At 52.9% G+C, this 20230-nt stretch overlaps 2 protein-coding genes across 2 annotated transcripts; one reads left to right on the forward strand and one right to left on the reverse strand.

The window, feature by feature from the left end:
* Positions 1–10004: 10004 nt before the first annotated feature.
* Positions 10005–10764, reverse strand: LOC122733519 (basic proline-rich protein-like). Its single transcript, XM_043973959.1, has one exon. It carries the CDS (start codon positions 10762–10764, stop codon positions 10135–10137), a length of 630 nt encoding a protein of 209 aa, XP_043829894.1. The 3' UTR covers positions 10005–10134.
* Positions 10644–19963, forward strand: FOXO4 (forkhead box O4). Its single transcript, XM_043974478.1, has 3 exons — positions 10644–11266; positions 17052–18174; positions 18391–19963. Exons 1-2 carry the CDS (start codon positions 10763–10765, stop codon positions 18162–18164), a joined length of 1617 nt encoding a protein of 538 aa, XP_043830413.1. The 5' UTR covers positions 10644–10762; the 3' UTR covers positions 18165–18174; positions 18391–19963.
* The last annotated feature ends 267 nt before the right edge of the window (positions 19964–20230 follow it).

The following is a 20230-nucleotide window of genomic DNA, read 5'->3' on the forward strand; positions in this document are numbered from 1 at the left end:
GAAGCCAGATCTGGAGTACACACAGTACTGACAAGAATGAGGAAAACGAAGACAGAAAACAGTAACAAAGTTCGTCGTAAAGACAGTGGCGTTGTTAAGGTTACTCTGTTACAGTTCTTGCACAGCTTTTCTTTCTTACCCATCTAACAAGAAGAGAAGGCTAGAACTGTGTAAACTCACAGCCACTCTTTTGGGTTGTTTACTAAATCGGGGGTTTTTTTAATTGGGTTTTTTTTTTAACTTTGCTGTTTCTGACTTGTTTACAGGTTTTCACTTGTCCTTCCTCATATGATACTTGGTTCTTCTTTCTTTGCCCCCCCCATATATTTGAACATGACATATGGATTGATGAAACAAGATATAATTTGTCAATTCAAAACTCGCTTTTCCAAAAGACTGAACAAATTAAGCACATCTGCTTCATCCAACACTTGGTAACACTGCACTTTCTTCCCTCCCTGGAGACGGCCTCTTCCTCCTTTGTTCTTCTTCTTCCAGGAGGTAAAAAGCCCTTTTTTTCTTTAATCCGTGTTCTGGAGCTTCAGGTACTTCTGGACTCTGACGTTCTTGACATTCTCCCAACATGTTCTGCTCACTCTTCTGAATTCATACTTGGTTATGTGTCCCTCCTCCCCCCCCCCAATAAAATCCTCTATATCTAATCTCATCAAAGAGCATCTTGTGAGGCAACATTGGTTTCTTTTTCCTCTTTGGGATTGTTAGTGAGTGTACAGCCAGAATTTTTGCTTTTCATAATCTCCCATCTATGGAACCTTCCAATCCTACAGAATTTTGGAGCTAGAAGGGGATTTATAGATTATCTAATCCAACGCCCTCATTTTGATTTGGGGAAACTGAGGCCCAGCGGTAGTGAAATTGACCGTCATGAAGTGGGGAGAATATTCCCAACCCTTGCTATTTATGAACAGTAAACAGATCTGCTTCTGTTTCCGCTTCAGCGGCCACTCCCCACTCCCCACAGACCCTAGCCCTAGCCTTTAATCAGATCACACCTTCAGATAGTTACCCAGCCAGCTCTACAACTTTACTGGGAGTGGTTGTTCTTTCCTAATTTCATTGGAGCGGCCTTGGAGTCATGTGTGGTCGAAAAGCAAGACCTATTGCACTAGAAAGGGTCCCAGAATCACCCGCCTTGACACTACAGTGTAGTGTCCTGTTGCTACATGTCAGAGGTAAAAACTGACCCCTACGAAGTGCTCCCAAGAAGCAACTGACTCTATGTTAATCTTTCACCAGAATGATTCCTTTTCTCTTCCAAGCAGCTCTAAATTCAGTGCCTGCCACCACCTGCCATCCTACCCCTAGAATCCTGAATGTTTTGGGGCACCTAGTATTTCGTGGCTTTGAGTTTCCCCATCTACCTCTGCCCCACCAGTTGTACAAGGTCTCTTCTGGTCCAGCAGACCAGGTTTGGTTGGGGTTTGGAGAAAAGGAAGGATTTGCTCCCCCCCCCCCAGGGCTTAAACAGTTTTAGGGTGATAAGAGAAAGGAACCGTAAGTATTCCTGGCCCCATCCCCCAGGTAAGTCATTCATAGGCTCTAGGATTCCCAAATCTGGAATAAGCAGATGACTTGTCCAACCATAAGACTCCACCCTCTCTGGGACAAAAGTGAAACCCGAACGTCCCAATTTCTCCTTTTTTGCCTACCTCAATTCATATCTCAGTAGAGGAAGAGGTGTCCATGAGGACAGCACCAACTACTCCCCATCACTTGGGAATTGCAGTGAGGATTGGTCATAAGTCCCCTGCCCTCATCTCTGGCTGGTTGTACCTCATGCTCACACCACATTAGGCAATAACCAGCACACAGGCACATAGAGAAACAAAGAACACAATATGTGTTGGGACAAGCTGCAGAACAGGACAAGATACAGAGGTGAGGGCAGGAGGACAATGATCCCTGCCTTGGCACTGCTGCAGAGAAATCAATATGGCGTCCAGCCATCGTTCCCAACTAAGATCCACCGAGCCCTTCTTCCCTGACTGGCCCTGGCCCATGGACATGCCTTTGATCTCTTAAGAGTCTCTGAGATTTAAGCCAAACAATCCAGACCACGATGTCATCCCTGGCTTATGGGAAATGTTCATAATGATGGAAAGAACCCTTGGACTCAAAGACTGACAAGACCTGCATTCGAATCCTACCTGGGACATTTCCTAATTGTGTGACCCTGGGCAAGTCATTGAACCTCTCTGAACCTGTTTTCTCCACCATCGAATGAGCATAATAATGTTCATAATACTTCTTATCCAAGGGTGTTGTCAGAATCAAAGAAAACAACCTACTTAGAGCACTTTGTGAAATCACTTTAGAACCATTAGCTATTTTAAGGATTCTTCTTCCTCATTCTTGTCCGTTGTCCTTGACCAAGAGGCTCTGCTTCTTCAGCCCTGCCAGGCATGCATGTAGCTAATGAAGGCCCCAGCCACACCAGGTTTCAAGGCCCCCCCAGGCCAGTTTCTACTTTGATGCTGGTCCTGAGCTGGGGCCTTCTTACTGCATGATGTCAGTGGGTCAAGGCTTCCAGCCCCAAACAGGGTAAAAATTTAGCAAGATTTCTCTCATGCACATGTGCTCATTTCTTTGACTTATATCCCAAGAGCCTATGAATTTGGGCTGTTTTTACTTTGGCTGTAGGGAACATTGCCGGATTGGACCCAACAATTCATAACTTCACAATACTTCTTTTGAAAACTGGTTTGAGGCACAAAAATATTTTTAGCAGCTCTCTTTGTAGTGGCAAAGAATTGGAAATTGAGGGAATGCTCTCAATTGGGGAATGGCTGAAAAAGTTGTATATGAATGTAATGGAATACTGTTGTGCTGTAAGACATGATGAGCAGGCAGATTTCAGAAAAACCTGGAAAGACTTAAGTGGACTGATGCTGAGTGAAGTGAGCAGAACCAGGAGAAGAATGTACACAATAACAGAAACATTGTGTGATGATCAACTGTGATAGACTTGGCTCTTCTCAGCAGTGCAATGATTTAAGACAATTCCAAAGAACTCATGCTGGAAAATGTTCTCCACATCCAGAAAAAAAGAACTGTGGATTCTGAATGCAGATTGAACCATACTGTTTCTACTTTTGTTGGGGGGGGGTGTTTTTGGTTTTTTTTTTGTTTTTTGAGGTTTTCCCCTTTTGTTCTGATTCTTCTTTCACAAGATGACTAATGCAGAAATATGTTTGATGTGATTGTACATGTATAATCTATATCAGACTGCTTTTTGTCTTGGGGAGGGGGAAGGGGAAGGAAGGGAGGGAGAAAAATTTGGAACTAAAAATCTTATGAAAAAATGTTGAAAACTATCTTTACCTGTAACTGGAAAATTATAAAATACTTTTATGATTAAAAAAGAAAGAAAGAAAACAGGTTTGTACTTAGGGGAGATGTTGTGATCTAGTAGAAGGGACACTGACTAGAATCAGAGGACCTGAGTTCAAATATTCCCTCTGACACTTCCTACCACTGTGACCTTAGATGTCTCTTAACTTCCTTGGGCCTCAGTTCATCATCTTTAAAATGAGAGAGGGAGCCTTCTAGAGTCCTTTTCAGCTCAAGACCTAGGATCCTATTCTCCCCTTTCAGGAGACAGCTAGGAAACTACAGGGAATAAATAGATAAATGAAGAGATTCATGAGAGAGAAAAGTTGGTGAGATAGGAAAGACATACATACCCACAGAGAGACTGACTACACAGACCAGAAGGGGAGGCTATAGCATACAGGGAGGGTACCCTGCAAACATAGGCTAGGACCAGAAAGATACCTTTCCCAGGTGCCTCCCCAGTAAGCCACTTCTACTGGGATGCCTTAGGACGTCTGCTTCCATAGAAAGAGCAAAAACATCTCTGAGTCTCTCAGCCCTCAGAAAGAGAAAGCAGGAGCCAACATGCTCTGAGGTCCCCTCCCAGCCCTCACATGAGAGAGTGAAAAGAAAGAACCCCAACATCCCCTTCCCACAAAAAGTGATCAGGTGACAAAGGAAAGAAGAAGCCGCCTTCCCCTGCTCAGCAGTTTATATTTCTTTTTTGAACTGCAGAATACCTAAAGATCACTGCCCCTCCCTTTTCTTTCCCATGATTGGGATGGCTAGAAAACATCTTTGTTCCAGTAGATCTTCATTTCCCTGGCCTTGCAAACACTTGTTTCTTCTCTACATAGACACAAAAGAGCATTAGAGAACACACATGTGTCTTTTTCAAGGACCACTTTAATCTAATGTGGGGGGGTAGTGTCAAAGAGCACCCTTGGGGACCTATTGTAGATTGTGTCCTGCCAAGTTTTGGTTGGGAGTTACAGAATGACCTTGCATAGTTTTGCTGGGCCTAGTTTCACTCAATGTTGTTTTAATACTGGGTAAAATTTGTTTCTAGAAATGTCACTTTGTGAAATACAGTTTCAGAATAACCAAGGGATACACAGCTCAGGCCTGAGGACTCGGGGGCCTCTGGGAAAAACCAGCTCTGCCTTTGTAGAGGTCTCTTTGCTGACCCTAAATGGGGCCCCCTTACATCTCCCTGGGCCAGAGTCCTTGTTCAAATGTGCCTCTCAGAAGCTTTGACACGGCTGCAAGGTTGCCTCTGATGAGAACTTACAGCCTGCTAACAACTCCCAGGATAAAGGGGAAAGCTCCCCCCAAAAGTTCCCTTGTGAACTCAACCTCCAATGGATGAGATGAACTCTCCCCCTTTCCCCAACATGATTTGTAGATGTGTTGCCAGTGTGACTGGAGTAGCTCTCAAGGCTTGCTCTCCCCAACAGCCTAGGGAGGCTCCCAATCTTCACCAGCCTAACTGGAACTTGGCAGAGATAAGCAGTGATCTTGGACATTTGTAACATGTCAATGACATATGCAGACATAAGGTGGTTGCTCAGCTAGACAGACTCTGGGAGAAAGGGGAGAGCCAAGCAGGAAGCTCTGAGAGGGCTAGCCACAGGAGTTCTGGAAGCCCCTCTAGAGCAGAGGTGGCTTTTGTGGCCCAGTGGCAGTGGCGGCACCCACGGCAGGTAGATCAGGTTGGATGTGGTTATCCTTGAAGGCCATCTTGTTCTCTTTGCTCTGATTCAGTGTTTCCCCACGCTCCTTTCTGATTCTGATTTCCTTTTAGGAACAGATGGTTTGACTGGGAAGGGAATGTGCTGACCAACTGATACACACACATACCACACATGAGGATTCCAGGCCACCTGGCTTTCTCAAGGCAAAGGTAAGAAATCAACATTCTGAATTTTTTTTTTTTTGCGGGGCAATGGGGGTTAAGTGACTTGCCCAGGGTCACACAGCTAGTAAGTGTCAAGTGTCTGAAGCTGGATTTGAACTCGGGTACTCCTGAATCCAAGGCTGGTGCTTTATCCACTGCGCCACCTAGCTGCCCCCTAACATTCTGAATTTTTAAAAGTCAGTCTCTTGTAAGTTTGGTTAAGGTGAAGCATTGGCCCAGGAACTGATTACCCGTAGGTGAAATGATAAGGATGGTGGTGGCAATGATGGGACGACGATGACCATGACTATGACTGAAATTTATACATGTATCCCTCCAATTTGTAAAAATAATTCTTAGGGTTTTTTTCTTACCTTTAATAACTTCAAGAATCTAGGTAAAGCCTATGTAGTACTTTAAAGGTTAGAAAGTGCCCAGCTGGAAAAATGAAGTTTTCAAAACCAGCTAAACTAATGAGAAGAAGTGGTAGAGAGGCAGGAGACCTGGTTTCCAATCTTCCTTAGCCAGGTGAATGGTATGGATGAAGTGATCTCCAATTCTCTTTGCAGTTTTAAATTGATGGTCCTGCCTCAGATAGTCGGGAATATTGATTTAGGGCTAGGAGAGACCTTAGAAGCAATGAACTCCAACCTCCTCATTACAGGTAGGACCCAGAGAGGGGAAGGATCACATAAACAGGTGGCAAGTGGCCAAATGCGGATTTCCATCCATGTTCTCTGGCCCCAAATCCAGGCCCCTTTTGACTTTCCTTGGCAGGCCACTTGACTTTCCGGAGCCTTTTATTAAGCTGTAAAATGGAGATGATAACCCTTCTGTTCTGTCCCTCGTGGGATTGTGATAAGGTTTAGAGCAGTAGAGAAACGTTGGTTCTAATTCTGAATGGCCAGACCCCAGCTCGAGCACCTAGGCAGATCCATGTGTTAGCTCCGTCTCTCCACCAATGTCTCTCCTTTGACAATGACAAGATCGAAGTTCTGATTTACCTATCAGTGTGCTTAAGTACTGCCCAGTTGGACCAGTTCATGCCTCCAGTCCCAGGACTTTGTAGTTGTCCTGTCTTTTGAGACTTCATATCAGACAGCATCAAGAGATACCCTTCTGGTCACTCCCACAGCCCCCACCTGAGTTTGGGACCTTATCAACTTTCAGCAGGACTATGACAATAGCCTCCTGATAGGCAAGAAATTCACCAACCAACTTAGCCTTTTGAGAACCATGTGTAGAATCTGAAAACCAAGGAGGGTCATAGAGGAAGAATACAAAAACAGGACTCGGGCAGGGATGGTTTCAGTAGGATTAGTGGTCCTTTTCAAAATCCATACTGGGGAAAAGAGAATGATCAGAGAAGGGAGTGGGGAAGGACTACAGTTCATAGTGGATGAGATGATGATAATTGATGAAAGAGAGAAGGCTTAACTCTTATTTGGCTTTTGTTTTCTCTGCCAAGGAGAATAATCTTTGGACTGGAAAGGACGTAGCAAAAATGGCTAAGAGGGAGTTGATATTGAAGATAAGTAAAGCAATAGATAGCAAGAGAACATCTAGCTGCCCAGGGTGCTGAAAGACTTGGCAAATGTGATTGCTAAGCCAGCTATCGATCAGTGAGCTTGGAGAAATTGTAGAGCTCACCAGTGATGTGGGAGGACTGCAGAAGGGTAAGTTTCAACAGAAGGAAAGAGAATGGACCTGGAATACTACATGCCAATGGGCATTCCCAAACATATTCATTAGTAAAAGGATAGTTAGTGATGATCTACAAAAAGAAGCAGTGAGAGGGCAGCTAGGTGGAGCAGTGGATAAAACACCGGCCCTGGATTCAGGAGGACCTGAGTTCAAATCCGACCTCAGATACTTGACACTTACTAGCTATGTGACCCTGGGCAAGTCACTTAACTCTCATTGCCCCACAAAAAAAGGTATATTTTTTAAAAGCCACAAGAAGCAGTGATCACAAAAAGCCCCCCAAAATAGGTCCTACCAGAGTAACCTTATAACCTCTTCTCACTGGTTATGAAATTGGTAGAGCAGAGGAATGGTGTCAATATAATTTGCTGAATTGTAGAAGAGCATTTGACCAAGTTTCTCATGCTATTCCAGGGGAAAAGGGAGCTATGTGAACTACATACTACTTGGATTTGGGAACTAGTTGAGTAGCCAGAGGCAAAAACTAGTTATTATTCATGTTTGTGTGTTATGGTCTATAGAGAATGTCCCATGGAGGGCTCTGTGCTCTTTGTTCTTTTTGATAAAGGCACAGATGGCTGGCTTATCAAATTTGCAGATGTCACAAAGCTGATACACTGGATGACAGGCCACAAACGAAGTATCTGAAGGCTTTGGTTCTGGGTACCACATTTTAGGAAGGGTATTGATAAACTGGCAAGTGCTCAGAGAAGGACCAGGATGGAGAAGGACCGTGAGTACATGTCATATAAGGATTGGCAAAAGGAACTGGGGTAGCTAGGCAGCGCTGCAGTGGATAGCACACTGGGCTTGGAAACGGGAAGACTCATCTTCACGAGTTCAAATCTGGTTGGTCTCAGACGCTTCCTAGCTGTGTGGCTCTGGGCAAGTCACTTCACTCTGTTTACCTCAGTTTCCTCATCTGTAAAATGAGTTGAAGAAGGAAATGGCAAACCACTTCAGTGTCTTTACCAAGAAAACCCCAAATGGGGTCACGACTGAAAACAACTGAACAACAAAGAAGGAACTAGGGATGTTCGTCCTGGAGAAGAGAAGATGCAGAGGCAACATGGGAGCTATCTTCAAGTATATGAAGGGCTCTCATGTGGAAGAGGGATTAGCTTTGTTCTCCTTGGCCCTGGTGGACAGAACCAGGAGCAATGGGGCGAACTTTAGAAGAAGCCAATTTAGGCTGGAGGTCAGGAGAAACTCCCTCACAAGTCCCCAGAGCAGTGACTGCCTCAGGAGTCTATGGATTCCTCCCCTTCTTGGAACTCTTCAAGCAGAAGCTGAACGACCACTTGAAGGTCATGTTGTAGGTAGGATTCTCGTTCAGGCACAGGCGGGACTTGGTGACAACATGAGACTCGGTAGCCTCTGAAGTCTCTTCCAACACTGAGGTTCGGTCACCAAGGGAGAAAGTGTAAAGAGAGAAGAGGACTCTTGGGGAACAGCCAACTTAAGGACTTGGAAGGAAGATTGGCCACCCAGGAAGGAGACATTGAAGAGGAGCCTTTAGGAGGTGAACCAGGAGCCTGTGGGGTCTCTGAGTCTAAAGTAAGAGAGGGGATCTGGTAGAAGAGACATTTTAAACTGCTAAGTACTGCAAGGAAGTCAGGAAGGTTGGAGACAGACAAAAAGATTACAGGATTGATCCCACAAGAAGTCGCTGGAGGTTTTAATGAGGGCAATCTAGTTTTAGGACCGTGGGAAGGCTGGAAGCCCAAGTGGGTAGTGAAGAAGTAGAGGAACCAGGGGAGGGAAACGACTTCCTGAAGTTTAGCAATGTGGAGGAGCTGGAAACTGGATCATTCGTTGTTTCTGGAAAACCACTGGGAACTCTGCAAGAAAAGCTACTGGCTCCGCACGGGGGCTGCTCCAAAATTTACAGTGGCATTATTTGTGATAACAAAAACCTAGAAAGGAGATATTGTGCCCGGGGATTGAGGTATGACTGAAACAGTTCTGATATGCAAATATCATGGAATATGCCTGAGCCACAAAGAAGACAAAAGAGAATTTGAATAAACATGGGAAGACTTGTATGAAGAGATGCCGGGGGCAAAAAACCCAATATAGTGTCACTAAGTTAATCGACTGGGCAGAAAGGCAACAAAACTCTGATCAATTATATTAGTCCCTGTTCCGAGTTCGAAGCCCCCAAGGTAAGGGGTATAGCTCCCCCCCACCTTCTGTCTGCAATAGAGAAATAACAAAGGTACTTTGAGATGGGATTTGTTTTCGTGTTTGTGAGGTGTCTTTTCTGTCCTAACAAAACGAGTAGAATAATGCACTCAGCACTGGATGGGCCCTCGGAAGTCAGCTAGTCCGAGAGAAGTTGAGGTCCAGGAAGTTGGGTGACTTGTCCAAAGTCGCAGAGACAGTAAGCTTGGAATCAGTTCTGGCTCCGCTGACTGTGTGATCCATGAGCTCTCAATCTGCAGGTTAAGGCTAAGTGGTTGATACCTGCCACTTGCGAGCTGTGTGACCTTGGGTAAGTCACGGAATCTATCTAGGCCTGTTTCATCCTCCAGCCGACTGAAGGAGTGCGCTAGATGACGTCCGAGGGCCTTTTTTAAGCTCTTTCACGACAGTGCCAGCTGGACAAGGTGGCCGCACGGGCATGTCTGTCCTTGGGGGACAAAGTGGCCTGCTGGGCAGCCAGGGTGAGCAGCTGGCAGTTACGGTTGGGGACCTGTGGTTGGAGGAAAGGGCGCGGGGCTTTAAAGCCCGTTTCTGCCGGCGCGTCCTCCAGCCTCTGCCTGACCCTGGGAGAGTCTCTTGGACTCTCAGAGCCTCAGTTTCCCTGCCTGCAAAATGAAGGGATTGGATTTGTGATCCTAACCCCCCACCCCACTGCCGGCAGCTCTCGTGCCTCTGAACCGAGGCTGAAGGGGGAGGGAAGAAGGGGAGGCCGCCGAGGCATACAGGCGGCTTCCTGCCGCGTTCCGGCCTCCTCCGCTGCCCGCCCGGCCCAGCTAGGCTAGGACGGGAGGGGAGGGGCGCAGAGGGGCGGGCCGGGCAGCCGCCCTGGAGCACGCTGGGAATTGTAGTACACTGCCACCAGCACCCGGGAGGAGTCCCGGAGAGAGCATGCGCGAAGGGCCCTTCGGGCGAGTGGTAAACAGAGACGTCAGGCTGGGGGTGCTGCTTGTGGGATCAAAACAAAAGGGGAAGGCGGGCTGGGGGGCGCGGGGTGATCAGGGCGCGGGTCCCGGGCAGAGGGGCCGAGGCCCCGAGGGCCGGGCCGGGCCGGGCGGGGGCCGGCGCGGGCGGGCGGGGGGAGGGGCGAGTGGGGGCCGGCCGGGGGAGGGGGTAAGAAGAGCCATGCCATGCGTGACTCGGTGCCCCGGGGAGGAGGAGGCGGCGGCGGCGGCGGCAGCAGTGGGAAGGGAGGCTGGCTGAGAGTGGCCCGGGCCCGGGCAGGCTCCAGGGACTAGCCGCTTTGCAGGCACGTCTGGGGAGGAGCCCCCGGGGCGCCGCCGCCGCCGCCGCCACCACCGCAGCAGCAGCAGCAGCAGCAGGGGCAGCAGGGGCAGCCGGGGCAGCCGGGGCAGCCGGGGCAGGCGCCCCCCTCGTGGCCGGCCAGCCGGCCAGCCGGCCGGGGCCAGCGATCTGCCGGGGGGAGGAAGAGGAGGAGCAGGAGCGGGAGCGGGAGCCGGAGCGGGAGCGGGAGCCGGAGCGGGAGCGGGAGCCGGAGCGAGAGCGGGAGGAGGAGGAGGAGGAGGGATGGGCCGGGAGCCCCGGGCCCCCCTCGCCCCTGCCGCCGCCCCCCTGGCCGGCCCCCCGGAGTGCTGAGCCCCCCGAGCGAGGCCAGCCCCACCACGCATGGAGTCCGGCGGCCAGCGGGATGGGGAGCCCGGGCCGGGGGCGGCGCGCGCGCTGGACGTCGACCCCGATTTCGAGCCCCAGAGCCGGCCCCGCTCGTGCACATGGCCCCTTCCCCGGCCCGAACCCGCGACTCTGGGACCCGAGGGGCAGCCTGAACCGGGGCCGCCGCTGCCGCCGCTGCTGCTGCTGCCGCCGCCGCCACCGCCGCGGCCGCCGCTGCCCGAAGCTGGGGGGGGGCCCGGAGCCGCCGGCCGCCTAGGGGCCCCCGTCGGGGCCGCCGCCGCCGCCGCCGTCGCCGCTGCCGCCGCCGCCACGGGGCCCCGCAAGGGTGGCTCCCGCCGGAACGCCTGGGGGAACCAGTCTTACGCCGAGCTCATTAGCCAGGCCATCGAGAGCGCCCCCGAGAAGCGGCTGACACTGGCCCAGATCTACGAGTGGATGGTCCGCTCCGTGCCTTACTTCAAGGACAAGGGCGACAGCAACAGCTCCGCCGGATGGAAGGTACCGCGTCCCCCCTCCTCTCCCCTCCCCTCCCCTCCTCTCCTCTCCTCTCCCCTCATCTCCTCTCCCCTCCTCTCCTCTCCTCTCCCCTCCCCTCCCCTCCTCTCCTCTCCTCTCCCCTCATCTCCTCTCCCCTCCTCTCCCCTCCTCTCCCCTCCTCTCCCCTCCCCTCCCCTCCTCTCCCCTCCTCTCCCCTCATCTCCTCTCCCCTCCCCTCCCCTCCTCTCCTCTCCTCTCCCCTCCCCTCCTCTCCTCTCCTCTCCCCTCCCCTCCTCTCCCCTCCCCTCCCCTCCTCTCCTCTCCCCTCATCTCCTCTCCCCTCCTCTCCTCTCCCCTCCCCTCCCCTCCCCTCCTCTCCTCTCCTCTCCTCTCCTCTCCCCTCCTCTCCCCTCCTCTCCTCTCCTCTCCTCTCCTCTCCTCTCCTCTCCTCTCCTCTCCTCTCCTCTCCTCTCCTCTCCTCTCCTCTCCTCTCCTCTCCTCTCCTCTCCTCTCCTCTCCTCTCCTCTCCCCTCCCCTCTCCTCCTCTCCCCTCTCTCCTCTCCTCTCCCCTCCCTCCCCTCCTCTTTTCTCCTCCCCTCCCCTTCTCTCCTCCCCCCCCCCCCCGCCAGCTGTGTGCCGCAGCCCAGTCCTGGCCCCCGTGCCGCACCGCACCGACGGGGAGGGCTCCCTGACATCCCCTCCCCAGCCTCGCAGCCCCAGGCAGGCGGGAAGACCCAGGCGGACGGGGGCGACGGCTGCCCTGCGCTGCCCTCCCCTGCCGTCCCCTCCCCTCCCCTGCCCTGCCCTGCCCTCCTTCTGCCGCTGCCGCCGCTGCCGCTGCCTCGGTGGGGACGTGCTGTTGCAGAGCTCTTTTGGCCCTGGTGAGGAGGGGGCCCGGGGGGGGGGGGCTAGATGGGGGAGGTGGAAAAGGAGGGAATCTGTCTGGGGGCTTCGCAGAGGCAGGGCCTGGAGGGGGCAAGGCCAGGCAGGCAATGATTGCAGCCCCTCCGGGGCCAAGAGCAGCCCCTGGGGAGGCGGCACTGCGGGCACCACCTGTTGTGCCCAGGGCTGCCGAGCGGCGGGGCCTTTGCCCGAACTGGCCTCGGCACAGCAATGGAGGGGTCGCCACCCGTCCATTCAGTGATGGAGAAGGGCCCTTTTAGGTCTCAAATTCTAGGATGTTATGTTGAGGCAGAGATCCTGGGAGGAAGCCTAGCATCATTACGGAATAATGGGGGGGAAGGGCTTGAGCGGCAGGATGCCCCCTCCTAAGGGGGGGACACCTCCCTAGAGATGGCCTGGAAACTGAGACTCCGGAGGCTTACGGAGCTGGGGGGGGGGGGACTTCTCCAAGGTTCCGGCTGCTGACGCTGCCACCGACACCACCGCAGCCGTTTACTGGATACCCCCCTTCCCAACCAGCTGTGGCAGCCTGCACCTGCAGCTGGCACAAAGGGCAGAGTAATCACCAGCCCCTGGGCACAGGAGGTAGACTCAGGTCCAGACTGTCCCTAGGGGTTGAAAGCCTACTCTGTGCAAGGCTCTGATCAGATTGATAGACCGAAAGGCTGGACTTGCCAAACCAAGGTGCAGCCCCCCAGGTAGCCTACTCTGCCCCCTGAAAACAGAGCTGGCTCGAAGGCTGAGGAAGGGCCACTGGTTGCTGACTGCTCAGGGTTGGAGGGCTTCTCTTCTTTCTCCAAGCCCAAGATGGCCCTGTCATCCCACTTGCAATGGGAAGGCTGAGCCTGGGGCCACAGATCTGGGGGTTGGGGGGGGGGTACTGGTCGGGTCTTGCTTGAACTGACTTATTTGGCTGAAGTCCAAATTTTCACTGCCACCCAGTTTGGTAATAAGGATAACTGACATTTCTTGAGCTCCTTACCAACATGATCTCATGTAAACATCACAGCAGTTCTGTGACGTGTAGGCACTAGGGGTGTTGCCTCTCTTTGACGGATGAGAAAGCTAAGGACTTAGCCTTAGCCTTAGGGGAAACGATTTGCCCGTCATCGCACAGCTAAGTGTCAGAGGCAGGATTTGAACCTAGGTCTTCCTGATTCCAGGTTGAGCAGTCCCACCACTAGATCCCCCTATTTGGACCCCAGTAGGGTCTAATAACATCCTGTAGGATTTAGGGGCCTGATGATTAGGCTGTCTGCACCCCCATTGGAGGAGAGGTGCGTTTCTAAGGGCTATTCAGTTGATCTCTCCAGCCAAAAGGTCAGGCCACAGCTTCCTAAAGAAGCTGGGTCTTGTGAGAGGTACAGGGGAGAAAAAGAATGTGCCCAAGGGGCTGGAGAGAGCAAGGGGCCAGCCATTGGGCCTGAACTCGTTGCGCTCCCATCCAGAATCTTCAGCTTTGTGGCGTGCGTTGCTAAGAGCCCAGCCTGGCTGAGAAGGTGGGGGGGGGGGCTCTCTCAGATGACGTCAGTCAGTATCAGGGTGGCCATGGCAGCAGTGGTGCCCTCACCCTAGTGTCCCCAAAAGGAACATGGGAAAAATAAAAAGCCTCTCATCAGTGAAGCAGTCATGAGCCAGGCTGAAGGCTAGAGAAATCGGGCTCTTCCACAGAGCCCAGCCCCCACAATCTGAGTCTCTAGGTCCTGGGGCAACAGAATTTTAGAGCCTAGGGTGCAGGAGCCCCAGCTCTGACACTTCTTTCCTCTCCAGGAGAGAGAGAGAGAGAGAGAGAGAGAGAGAGCGAGAGAGCGAGCGAGCTTAGGAAAGGGTCTTTGAGCCTCAGTTTCCTTATCTGTAAAATCGAGCCAATGTACCTGTAACCACCTGTACCTGGAAGGATTGTTACGAGGAAGAGGCTGTAGAAATGGGACCCCTTAGCTTCTCCACACCTCCTCTGATTTTTACAAATGAGTAAAGTGAACCACTGAGAGGTTTGTGACTCGTGGCCTAGTTGGGGGGTGGGGATGGGGAGAGTTCAAGCCTTGTGGGAGAAGTCCAGGATTCTAGGAAGGGTTTGTGAGCTGCTCACTTGTTCACTGTGTTGGCCTCATGGCCTCTCAGCTCAAGCCGGCACTGCCACTTCAGCCTGTGAGCTGGGAACTAAGCAAGTTCCTTCCCCTCTCTGGCTTGCCTCACTTTTCCCATCTGCCAAATGAGAGTACTGACCAGATGACCAGCATGAAAGTGATTTGGGGGAGGGGCCATGGAAAGTGTCTGCCAATCCTTGGTGTCCGCACTGAAAGAGCTGGGAACTGATGGGCCCCTGAGGGGAAGCCCACGGTCATTGCCAAGATGTACCAAGTGTCTCCCATGTGTCCTTTGATGTGCTGTGAGATAGACATGGGGGGGGGGTATGAATTAAGAGAAGGGCTCAGCCTCAGGAGGCTTCTGGTCTAGTTGGGGACAAAAGCCTGAAACTCATCAATCAGCAAACATTTATTAGGGGCGTCCTGTGTACCAGTCGCTGAGCTAAGAACTGAGGCTCCCCAAAGGCCAAATCAAACTCTGCCTTCAATTCAAATGGAGGAGACAAACATGATGAAAAGAACCAAGTACATTCATGCCAGATCCCCACAGGGGAGGTGGAGGGTGACCTTAGAGGGGAAAGCTCTAGCAGGCTCTAATGAAGTACCCAATTGTGTGGGCCAGACAGTCTAAAAGGCTGGCTTGGAGCTCAGAGCAGTCACTTCCCTAGAGTACATACACACAGGGAAGGTATTGAAGGAGAAGGTGAGCCTTGGGGTGTGAAGTGGAGAGAAGGCAGAGTTTTAGAAACAGTAGACCGACATGACTGAAAGTGGGGGAAGGCTGGGATGGCCATGGAGCCTGGCCCAGCCAGCCTGAGGGGCATGTGGAAGGGGGGGGGGAGATTAGGGCATCTTGGAAGCCAGGGAAGGTAGGTCTTCAACAGGGCTTTGGTGATTCCAATATGCACTTGGTAGTGCCATGATAAATGGGGCCCTGGGCCTGGAGTCAGGAAGACCTAAGTTCAAATGTGACCCCAGACACGTCCTAGCTGTGTGACCCTGGGCAAGTAAGTCACTTCACCTCTGTTTGCCTCAGTTTCCTCATCTATAAAATGGGGATACTGGTAGCACCTACCTCACAGGGCTATTGTGATGATCATTTGCTATAAAATTTGTAAAACACCTAGCACAATGCCTGACACATAGTAGGTACTCTAGAAATCTTATCAATGCTGCTGCTGCTGCTGTTGTAGATTAAGGCCCTGGCCCACCATGGCTCTCAATTCCCAGCTTTTCCTCCCCCTCCTCTCCTAGTATAGAAATTCCCTCCACTAATTCAAGTCAACCATTCATCTGTAAATTTGTCTCAGAGTTGCCTGGGACAATCACAGATGAAGTGATTTACCCAGGGTCACGTAAGATGGGATGTGCAGGGCTTGAACCCAGGTTTCCAGGACAAATTTTGTATCCACTCCTCCGTACTGCCTCTCTCTTCTTCTTCTTCTTTTCAAAGTTCATTCCTTCCTTCATTTCTTTTTTTTTTTTTTTTGGTGGGGCAATTGGGGTTAAGTGACTTGCCCAGGGTCACACAGCTAGTAAGTGTTAAGTGTCTGAGGTCAGATTTGAACTCAGGTACTTCTGAATCCAGGGCCGGTGCTCTATCCACTGCACCATCTAGCTGACCCTTCCTTCATTTCTTTAATAAAAGTGATGCTAATCACGCACACTCACACTCACAGCTAGCAGATGACTACTAGCTGGCAAAGCAGTTGACATGGACACATTCACCTTAACAACAATTCTTCCAACCTGGGGGCCATAGATTGAGCATATTCATCTCCTTAAGAGAGAGGAAGTGACAGCTAGGATCAGCCAGCTAATAAAGTAGCAGACCTGGGACAGAAGCCCAGGGCTCCTGACTCCCCAAGCAGGGTCATTGCATGGATCCTGCTGACTCTTTGCCAGTTGTTGCCTCGAACTTCTAGGCCTCCTTTTCCAATCGTGCCTCAGCCAGATGGTGCTCCTCTGGGTGTGCAGCCACCATCTGCCTTTCTGTCACTCTTTGGGTTATTGGAGACAATTCTGAACTGGATGAGACTTTGGTAGCTAGCCCCCTTCCCCCATTCTATGAATGAGGAGCCCGGGGTCCAAAATGAAGGAGGGGCTAGCTCAAAGCTGCTTAGCTAGTAAATAGCAGCTGTTTGGTTCGCTTAGGTTTGGAATGTTCATTCTTCTCCAAGTGCAACAAGCCATGGCTTGCTGCCATCTGCTCTAGCATCCGGAGGAGAACGTATGTGATGGGAACACGCACCCCTTATGTTCCTAGGGCCTTGGGCTTACACTACTGGGATGTTCTCCCGATCTGAGGACACTGGCTCTGGGGAAGCAGAGCTCTGTGTGCCCAGGGCCATTAGCCAGTGTCCCAGGTGGGACTGACACCCGGCCTCCCGATGCCCCGGTGGGCTCTTCCCACTTCAGCAGCCTTGTTATGCTCCTGCCCCAGAAAGCCACCTCAAACCTGCACGAGGGCAATGGGCCCATGGAGTGGTCTGCTGGGCCAGCAAGTGAGCGTACCTCTTTACTGTGCTGTAGCACCCCTCCCCCAATGTAGTCAGCCCCCCAAGGGTGGAAAGTGCAATTAGGGTCAGAGAGTGCAGCACTTTGAGCTTCCAGGAGCCAGGTATGAGAACATTCTGTGCTGGCTGAGATATGATGGGATCCCTAGGGAAGAGAGGTTCTTAGGGGAAGCTCCCTTCCCTCCCCAGGGATCCCATCACATCTTAGTCAGCCCAGCCCGTAGAGCTGGGACCCGGCCAGTTATCTCAAGGGCCACCTCATTCCTGACCACCACCCCCCTCCTTTCTGTGCCCCTACAGAATTCTATCCGACACAACCTCTCCCTGCATAGCAAGTTCATCAAGGTCCATAACGAGGCCACAGGCAAGAGCTCTTGGTGGATGTTGAACCCGGAGGGCGGCAGGAGTGGGAAGGCCCCACGCCGGAGGGCAGCCTCCATGGACAACAGCAGCAAGCTGACTCGCGGCCGGGTCAAGGCCTCCAAGAAGAAGACGGCAGCATTACCTGAGGGGGCCGAGGGCCCCGCGCCCACAAGCCCAGGGAGCTTCTACCCAAAATGGCCAGGTAGCCCTAGTCCACGAAGCCCCGATGACTCGGAGGTGTGGACGGCCTTCCGCCCACGCAGCAGCTCCAATGCCAGCATGGCTAGTGCCCGACTGTCCCCCATGGGGACAGGGCTGGGACCAGAGCCTGAAGGGGGGGTGGCTGAGGAGGAGGTGCTGGCCTCCCTCACTTATCCAGGCAATGTTCCTCCAACAGTCAATGAGGAGCTTGAGCTACTGGATGGGCTCAATCTCACCACCCCAAGGCCCCTTTTGCCCCAGGGTGCTGCCTCGGGCTTCTCGGGCCCCCCAGCTGCCTTTACCGGCCCCCTGTTTGGCCCTTCGGAGGGGGCTCTGCCCCCTGGGGAAGGGCGCTTCTCCAGCTCCCAGACTCTGGAGGCCCTGCTCACCTCTGACTCCCCCCCCTCCACCGATATCCTTATGACCCAAGTGGACCCCATCCTGCCCCAACCCTCAACCCTCCTTCTGCCTGGGGGGCTGCCTGCTTCCAGCCCACTGGCCCCAGGAGTCAGCCTGGGCCCTAAGCCCTTGGAAAGCCAAGGCCCCGGCCCTCTGCCTCCGGCCCTCGCCCTGATGGCCCCACCTGTGGGCATGGAAAGCACTCCAGCCCCTAAGGCCCCAGAGCCTGCTGTGCCCCCTCTCTCCGATGAAGCTACAGACCAAGACCAAATGCCCCAGGACCTGGACCTAGATGTGTACATAGAGAACCTGGAGTGTGATATGGATCATATCATCAGCGACCTAGTGGATGGGGGCGAAGGCTTGGATTTCAACTTTGAGCCTGGTTCGGGAGCCCCTAGTTATCCTAACAACTCACAGCCCTCTGCCCACTCCTGGGTCCCCAGCTAAGTCTGACCAGGTAGGAGAACAGAGCAGCTGGCAGGGCGGGGGACCCCGGGGAGAGGAAGGTGAGCCCCTGGGAGTAGAAAGGGATTTCCTGTCTTCCTTCCTCTCACCGGGCTGCGATACTTCTCCATATAGTCCACAGGGCCCTGTTTGGCTCTCCTTCTCACCCCTCTCTCTATCTCTGTCTGTCTGTCTGTCTGTCTGTCTGTCTCTGTCCTTCCTCCAACAGGTCCGTGGACCATAGCTGGGAGCTCCTTCCCCTGCCCCCACCCCCAAGAAGGAGCCGAGAATGTCCCTTTTCCTTCCTACCCTTGGTCCCTCCCCCGGGGACCAGACCCCTCAGGTCCAGGCATGGGGGACTTATAGATGTCCATCTGCTTTTAAGGGGCTATCTGAGGGGTGGGAGGGAGGGGGTTATTCTCACTGTGCCAACAGGGGCTAAGGCCCCCCCTTCCCCCCTCCCAGGAGCCCCCCTCTGCCTCTGTTCCCTTCCCCTGCCCCTCATAAGAGCGTCCCTGGGCGCTGCCACACACACACTCACCACGCATATACACACACACTCCCCCAAAGGCTTTGGGGCTGCTGCCAGGGAAGGCAGTGCTCCTGGGAATGTGAAGCCGCTAGTGGCCTTACCCCTGCCTTTGGGAGCAGGACCTTTTGTAGAGAGCTTTATCCAGGAAGACCGGGCCGGGCCGGGCCGGGTGGGCTGAGCTAAGCTAAGCTGGACTAAACTCGTTCCCTCCTTCCCTTGTTCGCTTGCTCCCTCACTCGCTCAGTTGAGCCTGCTAGGCCTCAGCCAGTCAAGGCCTGGGTTTTTTTTTATGCAGTGACCCCCAAACTGGGGGTGGGTGGGGGCAGGGACAGAGGAGGGCCCAAGCCTGAGCCCTGGAGCAGCCACCAGGCCAAGGCAACCCTTTGGAAAGCTGCAGATTACCTAAAAGCTTTTTATAAACTTTTTACGATATATAAACACAAGTATAGAGATTTTAACAGAGAGGCAAGGTGCTAGGGATGGGGGGGCGGGGGATTGCTTTTCTTTGTGAAGGCTTTATAATCGTGACACAAGGCAAACACTACAGAGGGCAGACAGACGAAACAGACAGACAGACACATCCAGATGCTAGGGAAGGAGAGTCAATCCCTGGCAAGTCCCAGGGGAAAGGGGGAAAGGAACTGCGGAAAGATAGGCCAGCCTGGTTTCCCCAGGGAGAGGCCAATCCCAGGAAGGCCATGGGGGCTGGGGGGAGGGGGGGACCTGCGGTGGCTTAGGGAAGGATCCCCCATTTGTTTGGAGAAGGGAGGAGCTGAAGTACCCTGGATCCAGGGCCAGACTTCAGTCCTGGGAGCTCCTGCCTGTGCACTGGGTTCAGTGCTGCCGGCGCTGCTGCTGCCACTGCTGCCGCTGCTGCTGCTGCTGCTGCTGCTGCTGCTGCTGCTGTTGTTGCTGCTGCTCCTGCTCCTGCTCCTGCTCCTGCTCCTGCTCCCACCGCCGCCGCCAACACCACCACCACCACCACCACCACCAATGACACCACCACCACCAACACCGACAGGGCTAGGGGATGACTTGGGTGGGCGTCTAGAGCCCTCCCTCCTCAGAGCCTTGGCCAGCTCCTCCCCCAGCTCCCTCAGCACAGTCCCCTGCCCCTCCCTGCTGTGGGTTCCCATCGTGTCCTGGGTCCTGCCCAGATTGTGTCAATGTATGTTTGTACTAGATCCAAGTGAGAAAGTGTGTCAAATGATTAAATTAAATAAATGGAAACATAAATAAATAAATAAATAGAAGCATAAAGAAATACCTAGAACTGGCCCTGGTTTCTGCTGTCCTCCTGGGAGACCTGGGATGGAAGGGCTGCAAAGTGTGTCCAGGAGAGGGAAAATGGGCCTTTGTGGCCAGCGGTGGTGCTGGGGGAGACAAGTGTGACCAGAGTATGTGACAGGGCCTCGGGCAGATTCCTGCTACCTCCCCTTCACAATCGGTCTTCTTATACTCACGGAGGCTAGCCCTCTTCTCCTATATCTCCACTCTGCCCCTCCCCCAGGCCAGAGGGTAACGCCACCGGCAGGAG

This window comes from Dromiciops gliroides, chromosome X (genome assembly GCF_019393635.1).
Source record: "Dromiciops gliroides isolate mDroGli1 chromosome X, mDroGli1.pri, whole genome shotgun sequence".
NCBI lineage: Eukaryota > Metazoa > Chordata > Mammalia > Microbiotheria > Microbiotheriidae > Dromiciops > Dromiciops gliroides.

Excerpts from the sequence above, each read along its gene's own strand:
- FOXO4 (XM_043974478.1), top strand. The coding sequence starts at position 10,763 with ATGGAGTCCGGCGGCCAGCGGGATGGGGAGCCCGGGCCGGGGGCGGCG. Across the intron at positions 11,267-17,051 it reads ACAGCTCCGCCGGATGGAAG|AATTCTATCCGACACAACCT; the intron begins GTACCGCGTCCC and ends GTGCCCCTACAG.
- LOC122733519 (XM_043973959.1), bottom strand. The coding sequence starts at position 10,764 with ATGCGTGGTGGGGCTGGCCTCGCTCGGGGGGCTCAGCACTCCGGGGGG.